We start from the raw sequence: 12,340 nt of genomic DNA, 5'->3' as shown, positions 1-12,340 counted from the left end.
TCCTATGGACATCTCAGGTGCTTTCCTGGAGGAAGGCAGGCAGGTAGTGATCCCAGTCTGGACACACTGCCAGCTGGGTGCTCATCATGACTAGGAGTGACCTATTTCTCTACATGGACACCCAGGAAGGGAGGAGTCTTTTAAATCCCTTGGCACTCCTGGAATGAGATCAAACACTGGTCTCCATAAGTCCACCCCCCCCCCCCATCAAGATCCTCAGCCCTTTCCTACCTGGTACTCTTGGAAAGCCTCCTCCAGAGGAACCACCTTGTGGCTTTCATGCTCCTTGGACTTGTCACACACCACACAGATGGGGGCTTGGTGGTCTCTGCAGAAGAGCTTCAGGGGCTCCTGGTGCTTCTTGCAAACTCTCTCCACTTCTCTGGCCCTCCGTTGCCCCTGAAGATGGAATTTCTTGGCTATCTCAACCACATTTTTTAGTTGCCGATTTGGGATTAAGCTCTTCCACTGAAAGGCTTCTCTGCACTGGGGGCAGGAGGCATCAAGGTGCCTCTGCCCCCAGCTCTGGGTCAGGCAGGCTTGGCAGAAGTTGTGCCCACACTCTATGATGGTCACTGGATCCATGAAATAGTCCAGGCAGATGGGACAAGTCAGTTCATCGCAGAGATCCTGGAGAGGACTGCCCCCTGCCATGCCTTCCTGGCACAGGGAAATCGAAGTCACTTTGGTTTACTCCCCTTTGAGTCAGCCAAGGGGTGTTCCCCTTCGTGGAAAGGGTTGGGGATCCCCCTTGATGGGACTCAAAGTGGGCGTGGAAAAGCTGGATGAGTTGAATCAGCCTCTTGCTTTGGCAAGCCAGGGGTGTGATCAGCTCCTGCAGCCAGATATTAACCCTTTCCAGCCTCAAACGACTGTTTAAGTCGTTGATTGAACCAGAACCCCCAGGAAGCCCCTCCCTTCCATAGGCACTGAGCAGAGACTTCTGCTGCTGTCAGTCCCATGCAAAGGAGATCTCCCCACAGCCCTCCCCTAGAGACTCCAAACACGGTGGGTCTCATCAGAAGTCCCCTTGGAAGTGGGATGCTTCTCCTGGATCCCCTCCTGGAGCCTGCTGGGGGCTCTTTGCAGGGAAGAAGCCTCACCCTGAAAGCCTGAAGCTGGTTCAGACCCTTCTGCAATCTTAGGAGTTGGGGGACAAACTCAAAGTATGACACAAAAGAACAGCCAGAGGGGCTCAGACTCTGAGCTCAGAAAACTCCCTCCCCCACCCCATTCTTGAATGAGGAGTGACTGTGCAGCCTGCTCAACTCTTGAGCTGCAGCTCCTCTCCAGGAAGAAGATCAGATTGGCATCAACAGACGGATGCCATCTGATTGGCTGGAGCGTTAGGAGAGACAGAAGGAGCTGCTTCTTCCTACAGGGCATAGTTAGCCTGTGGAATTCATTGCCACAAGATGTGGAAATGGCCTCTAACATCGATGGCTGCAGAAGGGGATTGGACGCAGGCATTGAGGACAAGTCTTTTGGTGAGAGGCAATCAACCAAAAGAACCTAAGTACATCAGAAGAGCCTCACTGGATCAGGCAAAGGCCCATCTAGTTCAGCTTTCTGTATCTCACAGAGGCCCACCAAATGCTTCAGGGAGCACACAAGACAAGACACAACCTGCGCCCTGGTGCCCTCCCCTTCATCTGGCACTCTGCTATAGCCTACCTCTAAAACCAGGAGCTTGCACATACCCATCATGTCTTGTAACCTGTGACAGACGTTTCCTCCAGAAATTTGTCCAAGTCCCTCTTAAAGGCATTTAGGCAAGATGCCATCACTACTTCCTTTGGCAAGGAGTTCCACAGACTAACTAAACTCTGGGCAGTAATTATGGTGGCAGTATCATGGTGGCAGTGCACTTCCTCTGGGTTTGGTGGCAGCCTCTGCATACCTTTGCAGGGGAGCAATGACAGGTATGTCTTTTTTCTCCTGCTTCTGAATTTGGCTTCCTGGAAGTACCTGGCAGGATGCTAGACTAGAAGGGCCTTTTATTTAATAAATTACTAGGTGTGCATTTAGAATACTTAAATTTTCTGAAATCACTTTACCAGGCTAAAGTGTGCCTGACCCCCCCCCCCCCACCGTCCCTTAGGTGAAACTGATTTTGCGCTCTGCAAAAAAGTCAGGGGAAAGGTGGTCTGGCAGCAGAAGGGAGTGATCAACATTGGTAAAGCTGTTGCCCAGCTGGGAGACTTGGACACCCCTCTTCTTTCCTTTTCCTTTGTCCTCTTCAATCTCCAGATTATATTGTGTGGGCCCAGTTTGTACAGGTAAGGGTATGCAAGATGGCTCTCATAAGAACAGCCCCACTGGATCAGGCCATAGGCCCATCTAGTCCAGCTTCCTGTATCTCATAGTGGCCCACCAAATGCCCCAAGGAGCACACCAGAAAGTGTGTTGATGTGATCTCCTCTGTGCTTATGTTTCCCCTCTGTCTGCTTTCCCCCTGCTAACTCAGCCCCAGATGTTGGTGGCAAGCATTAGTGCATCTCTCTGCTCTTGTTTGTTTCTTTGTCTTCCTTGCTTGTTCAGTTTAACCCTTTTTAAATATGGCTTTTAATACACTCTGTTTTAACTTTGAGCCTGCCCTGGCTCCGGTATGGGAAGTACAGTGGATTGTCACATGTCCTTGCTCTGCAAGCACTACTTTGAGAGTGATTTTGAGAGGAACCCCTAAGGTTCAGGAGGTTCCTCTCAAAATCAAAGTTTTCCTAGGAGGGGAAAATTCTTTACTCAGCGTGTGGTCGGTCTGTGGAACTCCTTGCCACAGGATGTGGTGATGGCATCTGGCCTGGATGCCTTTAAAAGGGGATTGGACAAATTTCTGGAGGAAAAATCCATTATGGGTTACAAGCCATGATGTGTATGTGCAACCTCCTGATTTTAGAAATGGGCTATGTCAGAATGCCAGATGCAAGGGAGGGCACCCGGATGAGGTCTCTTGTTATCTGGTGTGCTCCCTGGGGCATTTGGTGGGCCACTGTGAGATACAGGAAGCTGGTCTAGATGGGCCTATGGCCTGATCCAGTGGGGCTGTTCTTATGAGGGGGTTTTTGCCAGAGAACCCCTCTGGCTTGCCAGATCTCCTGGATAGGGGACAGTGGATTCATTCAACCAAGGCATTCTCCATTCAGCTGCATGTCCATATGGGGCGGGGGGGGGGGGGGGAGAGGAGCAGGAAGGGAGCATGCTAGCCACTAGACTAGACCAGTGGTTCCCAAACTGTGAGTCACAACCTGATTTTTGGTGGGTCTCTTAAGGGTGATGGAAAGATCAGATAACTAATTGTCTCAAGCTCTGAGGCTATTCAAAAATCAGATACTGTAGCTCAGGGCAGTGTGAACCAAAGCCCAGGGGCCAGATCTGGCTTTCAGGTGGATCCACCCACCTGGGGAGCAGACCTATTCATACCACCTCTGCATGACTCCTCTCATGGGTAATTCTGGGCTCTGGGCAGTCATGTCTGCTGGGAGGTCCTGTTGCGTGATCTTCTGTGATGCTGGGATACGACTGACCAGAGTATCCCAGAGCCCAGATCTACCCAGAAGGGGAGCCATGTGAAGGCGGAACAAAAAAGCTGTAGTGCAGACAGGGACCTCATTTTCTAAACACAGCCATTGTGACACTGGGTGCTGCTGCTAATTACCCTGCAAAATGCTCCTGCAGTTTGCAAGCATGTGTATATACAGGGAGATAATATCTGAGGGTTCTTTCTGGTTATTATTACTTATAAATAAAATATTTTTTCTAGATTTCCTTTTTTAAGTCTGAGTGAGTCCCAATAGAGTGTCCTTTAAAAAAGTGGGTCCCGCTGCTAAAAAGTTTGGGAACCAATGCACTAGATGCCCTGGGTCAGCCCACAGGTGCTGAAACCCCCTCCTTACCCTAACAGAGGGGTGTTGCCAAGCAGGTGTTGCTTGAGGGGAGAGGGCAATAGGTTACAGGCAGCCACTAACAGATGGGTCAGGACTAAAGAGGTTCTGTCTTTGTTTCATTAATTAGAGCTAAAGTAACCATGGAACACGCAGGGCAAGTACACAGGATGTAGTTGGCTGTAGCATGAAGTCTTTATTTGCATGTATGCCTGCAAATCGCAGTTGAAATATCATAGACATAACCCACATGGCTTCATAGTCAGTGTTTTTACCACAAAATCTGTTCACTCATTTGAAGATGAGTTATCACATTGGGTCCTCAAGAGATAAACATACATGAATGAACTGGAAGGGGAAAAAAAAGGTAAGCAACAAGGAGCAAGAAACATTTCAGGTTTTCTTTCAACTGTCATGAATCTTGTCCAGAGGTACCCTACATTTCCTTAAATATGGGGAACAACATATCTATGATTTAGAATGAACAGCAACATATGTGTTAGAAAAAGGCTTTGAAAAACTAGCTTGCTGGTCATATTCAGCACTGATTGGCTAGCATCTGTAACATCACGAATCCATGACAAAGATTTGCAACTGCATAAACATTTATTTTCCTGAAAAACAATAATCAGAACTTTGAGTGGGACTGAACGTGAGACTGGGCATTCATGAAAATTTAACCATCTCAGAATATTGTACTCTTGAGAAATGGGGCCCAGTCATGATTTTGGGTGCAGCATTTGGCACCAGTTGTGTCTGGAGATCTCAGGAAAGAAGGATTCTGCCTAAAATGTCCCCAGAGTCTCCCTGAAAAGCAACCATAAAGGAGGTTTGCTTTGTCTGGTTTGCACATTCACAGAGAGAAGAAAAAGGAAGAGTGAATGCAGGATTGAGAGATATGAAAGCAGGAGCCTGGCTAGTGGCCCTAACTGGATGCCCATTTCTGCCTGGAAATAGTCTAGATCAGGAGCTCTCAAACTATGGGTCATGAGTTCCCATGAGGTGGGCAAGCTGCTCCTACAGCCTTTAAACTGGGACTCCCAGTTTCTGCAAACTCATAATGCCTGTGTGGCCTCCCCATAACTCAGAATGCCCACTGGAGCCTTTAAACAGGGACTCCCAGTTTTTGCAAACTGGGAGTCCCAGTTTAAAGGCTCCAGTGGGCATTCTGAGTTATGGGGAGGCCACACAGGCATTATGAGTCACATGACACCCCCTGGCAGCGTGGAGCCTGGAGCAATTGGCCTCCTGCCCCCCTTAGCAACACCACTGCTCATGCATCCAGGGGATCTGTAATCTTGGCAGCAATGCTCCCTGCCCACGCACCTCCATGTTTGTTGAATTGGATTACAGTTACTCTCTTTCTTCTCTGTACCTGTGGCTCCATTTGTGGGAGTCCTTAATGTGTACTGAAATGTAATAGGCATAGGATGTGGTAGATTAATTACATCATTGTTTTTATCATAGGGCAAAACTCCATCTGCTGCCTTCTTTGCTTCAAGGTTCAATCTTATACACCTACCTGGGACTATGTCCCATTAAAATGAATGGGACTTAATTTGGGATAGACATGCATAGGATGGTCCCTCCTTCTCTCCAACTCTGCCCAGCCATCCAGCACTTCAGTACAGAAGCGAGCGCAGACCAGCCCCGGTCTTCCCCTGCACTTTTAACTGTGCTTCTTGTCAGAATGCTTGCTTATGGCAGCAACATGGGGAGACAAGAAGTGAAGGGCAGCATTCTATGGGACCTCTCCAAGTGTGGGGCCTAGGGCAGCTGCCCCAAGGCCCAATCCTATACAATTTTCCAGTGTCACTGCAACTGTGCCAATGGGGCGTGCACTGTATCCTGTGGTGGGGAGGCAGTCACAGAGGTAGCCTCAAGGTATGGGAACATTTGTTCCCTCACCTTGGGGCTGCATTGCGGTTGCACCAGTGCTGGAAATGAGACACCCAATGGGACACCCACTGCTTCCTCAGAATAGAATGGATTATGCTATTCTTTTTTTGCCATGAATGTGTAGTTTACTCTTCAAGAAATGAGTTGAAGGAGGAAAAGAGAATTCTGAGTCACAGAGGAAAAAGCAGATTTCATGTGATTTAGTTTGATGACTGACACAGTTTTCTCGAGATGCCTGATCTTGTCTGATCTCGGAAGCTAAGCAGGGCCAGGCCTGGTTAGTACTTGGATGGGAGACCGCCTGGGAATACCGGGTGCTGTAGGCTTATACCATAGTCTTTCGAGACTGAAGGTTGCCAACCAGTTTGATGACTGACTGAAAGAGTTTAGAGGCCTTTGCAGAACTGGAAAAGAGGCTCTGGCTGCCAAATGGCTCTTCTTGTTAGCCTTTCTGGTCTGGAGAGAAAAACCAGCAGAGCCTGTGAAGAAGATCCTGCGTCTGTTTCAGGGAGACAGTCTCAGGAGGGCTTTACTATACACATAAAAGAAAGGGAGGAGGGTCTCTCCGCAGAAGGAGGCTCCTGCATAAGTGTAGATATGGGCCCCTGTGTCAGCATCGGAAAAGGCCACCTGTCCCCCTGAACAGTCCAGACTCACTCGGATCCTCTTGAGCTCCTGGCTCAAGGGCAGAGGAGTGTAATTGGGGGGATTAAAAACTCTGTACTGACCTTCCCTCTTCCCCACAGCCCAGATCCCTTTCTCAGGACCCAAGAAAAAATTGCCCTTTCGCCTCACTGACTTTCTAGCAACCCCCACAGCCCATTTTTCCTCACTTTCCACAGTGACTTCCCAGAAGTGTCTGCCTGCAGTAAATCCCACACAGCCCAGCACAGCAGGCAATACATCAAATCTCTCAGGATTGTCGGGCAGATCTTGATGCCTCTGTACCATTTCCATGCTTTTGCGATCCTCAGAGAGGATGAGCCGGGGATGAGCCGTGTCTGGATCCAGAGTCACATTTGCTGTTGGGGGTGGATAGAGAGGAGGGAAGAGGAGAGAAGCAGAATCAGGAGACTCATCCTGAGCCACCAAGCTATGAGGAACACCCTCCTTCCAACTCTGCCCATATTTTATTTGTCTGAGCTATTTATATCCTGCCCTTTCTGACCTTCAAGGCAGTTTACAGCAGTATCTTTCAACTTGTGGGCCATAGCCCCAGTTGGGGGGGGGAGTCATGGCAACCTTTCAGAGCCTTTCAAAACCTTTCAAAGCTCTGAAGGCCAGCCCTGTTCAGGCTGCTACCTCACAGCAGGTTGTTCTGAAGACACAAGAGGTAGAGGCCATTTTGAGGACACAGGGGTAGACTGGGACAGGCAGCGATAGGGGCTAGGTGGGACTGGTGATGGACTTTATTGAGGTCTGGTCACAAAAAAGGTTGAAGACCATGGGTTTAAGAAGAAACCAAAACACCCCACAGATACTTCATATGCTCTTCGCTTGACAAACTGGAACCCAAAATCTAGCCCTGCTCTTTGAGATGTTTTCAATGGAAAGGCCAGTGACTTTCTATGGACACCTCAGGTGTTTTCCTGGAGGTGGACCGTGATCCGTGTCTTCCCACTGTTGCGAGCACCTCTCATTCCCAACATGACTCATTAGCCTTCCCCCACCACCTCCTTCTCCCATTCAGGAGGCTTTCCTGGCCCATCCAGGCCTCCTTCCTCCAGGTGGTACCCTGGATCTCTCCACCTTCCAGCCATGGGTTTCTGAAAGGGTTTTCAAGTCCTCTCTCCCTCCACACAAGCACTACCACCCCATTCAACCTCCATAGTCCCTTGCTGAGGCATCAAAGGCTGATCAGCACTTTTTGCTGCCCAGGAAGTCCCTCGGCAGACTGTACCTCCAGCCAGGAAAGCAGTGTACCCCGAATCCAGGCTTGGTTACCCCTGGAGCAAATCTGAACCTGTTAGTGCCATATGTCATGGGCCAAAAAATTATTTTGAAGTGGAAAACTCTAATTATCTTATTCTGCAGTGTTGCCTGCAGACACGACCAGCACACCCAGGAAACCAGCTGAAGCAGTCACTTCAGACAGCAGGTTAGTGGGGGACAGAGAGGAAGAGGAAATGTGGAGGAGAGTGCTGAGCCAGAGCATGGAAGAGTGGCAGGAGCAGAGGCTGGCACATCACTGGGTAAAGGGGGCACCGTTTGGCATGCCAGCTGAGGCATCCTTGGGTTGGTCCTACCTGGGATGGGGGCATCATGTGTTAAAGCATGCTGCACACACTTTGGGTCAGAGTGAATCCATGTGCATTTGGAATGAGATAACCTCCCAGTTATGAAGGTGTTTGATGTACTTTGGTCCGAAGAATTATTTATGTGACTAAGCCAAATTTTGTTCTTTAATAAGTGCACTTCTGCAGTTTCTCTCTCCCCCCCCCCCCCGATTCTCAGGCAGTTTCCTACCTTGTACTCCTGGAAAGCCTCCTCCCGAGGAACCACCTTGTGGCTTTCATGCTCCTTGGATGTGACACACACCAGACAGATGGGGGCTTGGTGGTCCTTGCAGAAGAGCTTCAGGGGCTCCTGGTGCTTCTTGCAAATCCTCTCTGCTCCACTGGCCGCCCCTTGCCCCCCAAGTCTGAGTTTCTTAGTTATTTCAACAAAGTTAGCCAGTTGTCGATTGGGAATGAAACTCCTGTCCTGCACGGCCTCTCTGCATTGAGGACAGGAGGCTTCTACATGCTTCTCCCCCCAGCTCTGGGCCAGGCAGGCTCGGCAGAAGTTGTGCCCGCACCCTACAATGATCACCGGGTCCCTGAAATAGTCTAGGCAGATGGGACAGGTGGCTTCATCGCAGAGGTCCTGGATGTCCTTCGGAGCTGCCATGGCTCCTGGCACAGGGAAATCAGTCACTTTCGTTTTCTCCCTTTGAGTCAGCCAAGGGGAGTGTCCCTTCCTGGAATTCACTCCAGATCTCCACTGATGTGATGTAAACAGGGCTGGACAAGCTTAAAGAGCCTCCTGCTTTTGAAAGCTCTTTTTAGAAAGCAAAGCCAGGGGCATGATTAGCATCTCATTTTGAGAAAACCCTTTTCAACCTCAAATGACTCTGAAAGCTGCTGAATGAACCAGAACTCCAAGGAGGCCCCTTCCTTCCAAAGATGCTGTGCACACACTTCTGCTGCCAGTCCCAATGCAAAGAGGAAGGAGACCTCCAACAGGAGACCGTGGGTCTCATCAAAAGTCCCCTTTGAAGGGGGATGTTTCACAGGAATCTCCACTTTGAGCCTGTTTGGGGCTGTTTATAGAGGAGCCTCAGCCTGAAATCCAGAAGCTGGTTCAGGCCATTCTGCATTCCACGTCTTCACAAGCTGGGGACACTCAAAGTATGGTGACCTGATGCAATGGAGGACAGAGTGCCTAAACCTTTAATCATTTACAACAGAAGGTGCAGTTTTTTAAACCCTTCTAGGATGAGCTGCACCTGCCCACATTCCCCCGCTTCTATACAATGCTTAAAGGTATAGGCACTCTGTCCCACTTTGTATCTGGTCACCCTACTCAAGGTGTTACACTTACACCGCAAGTGGGACTCTGAGTTCAGCAAGAGTCCTCCCCCTTCCCCCTTCTTGAATAAGCAGTGACTGTGCAGTCTGCTCCATCACTGAGCTGCAGCCCCTCCCCTGGAAGACCAGGAGTCGACCAGGTTAACTTCAGCAGAGGCATGCATACCGACTGGCAGGAGATTTAGGACAGACAAAAGGAGGTACTTCATCCCACAGTGCATAGTTTGTCTGTGGAATTCATTGCCACAAGATGTGGAAATGACCACTAGACTCAATGGCTGCAGAAGCAGGTTGGACACAGGTATTGAGGACAGGTCTTTTGGTGAGTGGCAAGCAATTATGGTGGCAGTGCACTGCCTCTGGGTTCAGTGACAGGGGAGCAATGACAAGTATGTCTTTTTTCTCCTGCTTGTCAATTTGGCTTCCTGGAAGCACCTGCAAAAAAGTCAGTGGAAAAGGTGGTTTGACAGCAGAAGGGAGTGATTGACATTGGTAAACTGTTGTCCAGTTGGGAGGGTGGGCACCCCTCTTTATTCCTTTGTCCTCTTTAATCTCCAGATTATATTGTATGGACCCAGTTTCAACAGGTAAGGGTATGCAATATGGTACTCATTGTTATGTCTGCAGAAAGTGTGTTGATGTGATCTCTTCTGTGCTTTACATTCCCCTCTGTCTGCTTTCCCCCTGCTGGAGTGCTGTGAAGTGTGCATGAGAGTGAGGAATGTTGTGTATTTTCTTGAAAGAAAGGTTTGTTTTACCTTTTGGTATTATTAAGACAGATGCCCAGCTTGCATGAAGCATCTTTCTAATTAATTATTTTGTTGATTGTTGATTGATAGAGCTATCTTCTGCTTTTTGTTTACCCCCTCCCCCCAAATGCTGGTTCCAAGTTAGCATGCCCCAGCAATGGCTAAAGATCCCTTAGCACAAACATACACCTTAGCACACATGCAAGTGTGAACATGCCCCAGGATATCTGTACTGTTGGCGATGTGTTACTCCAATCTCATGATAGCATGAAACAATAATCCAGAACCTTCTATAGTAAAGTAGGCTTTTCCCCTCCCACGGGAAGAAACCTTTAGAAAGAGATTTGGTTGGATAAAACTAGTAAAAGGGCAGGTCGTCCCAAGCATATGATTCTTCATTGCATTATAAAGCAGCTGGCCTTGTATGGAAAATATTGAGATTTGTGTTATGAACTTGTATACTTGATAATTGCTTATTTGTCAATGTAATTTATGTAAGGCAGGAGTGGGCCATGGGTTCAGGACCCCCCCCCCCAAACTGAAGTTTTCCAGCTGCCACGCACAGAGTTGCCTATTTGGGGGTTTGCCAGCTGCCTCCTGCTTCTCCAGGGGAATGGTGCATGGACTTTCCCTGGCTGGGCAGCTCCCCCCCACCCCCGCCCAGATGGCACTTGTGTGGGTTTCCCAGGCAGTGGGTTTGTGGTTGGGGCTGCAGTGTGGCTCACTGTGCGGGGAAAGGTCACTGGGAGCTCCAAGGAGTGGCGGTGACCTGGAGAACTCACTGCCCTTGAAACTGCATCAAAAATATGTCAGGGAATTAAGGCTACGACCCTCTCCACACTTTCCTGGGAGTAAGCCCCACTGATTATAACAGGGCTTACTTCTGAGTAGACATGCATTGGGCTCTGAGGCTGGAATTCTCAGCCTATGATATAAGAACAGCCCTGCTGGATCAGGCCATAGGTCCATCAGCTTCCTGTGTCTCACAGTGGCCCACCAAATGCCCCAGAGAGCACACAAGACAACAGGAGACCAGCATCCTGGTGCCCTTCCTTGCATCTGGCATTCTGATATAGCCCATTCTGACCTGGGAGTAAGCCCCATTGACTATAATGAGACAGACTTACTTCTGAGTAGACCCTGGGGCATTTGGTGGGCATTTGGTGGGCCACTGTGAGATACAGGAAGCTGGACTAGATGGGCCCTTGGCCTGATCCAGCTGGGCTGTTCTTATGTTCTTATAAATAAGTCATAAATTACATGATGTAAGATTTTCCAAGAATCCTTCAAGCTTCATACATTGGTGAGGTCCCACAGAAACATCAATTATCTCTCAGTAATACCTAGGAAGCTGCACTGTGTCATCCACCCTCATGAGATGTGCACAAAGGCAGGTGAGTTATTCTACATGGTACTTTGAGGGACTAGTGATCCCCAGATTAGATCACACAGCATGCACACAAAAAGCTCCAGGTTGGACACAAGGAGGTACCTGTAAGCACCTGCAAATTCACTCCTATGGGAGGTGATGGGGACTGGTGGCTTTATAGACCCATTATAGTCAATGGGGCTTAGTCTCAGGTCAATGTGGAGAGGATTCCAGCCTCAGAGGTCAAGCCTGTGTTCTAAAAGTTCTTTTCCAGGAAGTGAGGCTAAAAAATCAGCATTGGTTAGCATTTTGTCACCACAAAATGCATAGACAACGGTGCTGTTTTGGCCTGTGAAGCCCTAGGTCATCTGGGCCCTAATTATCTCAAGGAGCATAGTTTCCCATATGTTTCACCCCCCCCCCCCAACATTTAGATCTGCCAATGAAGTCTTGTTCTGGATTCTATCCACCTTGGGGGCTACTACAAAATAGTCCAGTGTTGTTATACCCATACTGGAGAGGGAAAGAGAGAAGTACAGAACAAGAACAGGCTTGCAGTATAGCCCTGTATTGTGTCCTGGGATTTTAGATTACTTAAAAAAAATAGGAAAATGCAATTGAGAGGGCAGTGACTGATCACAGCAGCAAAGCTGGGCTGAAAGGAATGATTAAGCTGCTTTCTCACTTATGGGTTAACCAGAACAGCCTGAAGAGAAAGCCCTGATCATTGCATAAGTGCAGGGTGACCAGACATCCTCTTTTTCCAGGAAATTCCCTCTTTTTTAGCCTCATTTCCTGGAAAGGAACTTTAAAAGTCCTCCTTTTCCCTGTGAGCAGGCAGTGCAGAGCCTTCTTGTAATTAATAAATTATAT

The 12,340-nt window shown here is 48.8% G+C and overlaps 3 protein-coding genes across 5 annotated transcripts in view; 1 reads left to right on the top strand and 2 right to left on the bottom strand.

Moving 5' to 3' along the window:
• LOC136639120 (zinc finger protein RFP-like) overlaps window positions 1-12,340 on the top strand; it is a 573,475-nt gene that overhangs the window by 206,144 nt on the left and 354,991 nt on the right. The gene's annotated exons all lie outside the window — the stretch shown is intronic.
• The window catches only part of LOC136640351 (tripartite motif-containing protein 10-like), a 40,877-nt gene that overhangs the window by 27,322 nt on the left and 1,215 nt on the right, over window positions 1-12,340 (bottom strand). For 2 of the 3 annotated variants that reach the window (XM_066615413.1, XM_066615414.1), the window contains exons 1-2: window positions 8,247-12,265; window positions 232-399 (exon numbers count right to left, since the gene is read on the bottom strand). In XM_066615413.1, the coding sequence (XP_066471510.1) occupies window positions 232-399; window positions 8,247-8,669 (591 nt within the window). In that variant the 5' untranslated portion in view covers window positions 8,670-12,265. Of the gene's footprint in view, window positions 1-231; window positions 400-8,246; window positions 12,266-12,340 lie in introns of those variants that run through there. The other variant, XM_066615412.1, reaches the window with a different exon arrangement.
• Window positions 5,042-12,340, bottom strand: part of LOC136640455 (zinc finger protein RFP-like) — a 123,219-nt gene continuing 115,920 nt past the window's right edge. Inside the window, exon 6 of the mRNA XM_066615603.1 lies at window positions 5,042-6,802. Coding sequence (XP_066471700.1) covers window positions 6,285-6,802 — 518 coding nt within the window. The 3' untranslated portion in view covers window positions 5,042-6,284. The remainder of the gene's footprint in view (window positions 6,803-12,340) is intronic.

Source organism: Tiliqua scincoides, chromosome 2, assembly GCF_035046505.1.
Source record: "Tiliqua scincoides isolate rTilSci1 chromosome 2, rTilSci1.hap2, whole genome shotgun sequence".
NCBI classification, from domain to species: Eukaryota; Metazoa; Chordata; class Lepidosauria; order Squamata; family Scincidae; genus Tiliqua; species Tiliqua scincoides.
This window is presented reverse-complemented; position numbering and strand designations above follow the sequence as displayed.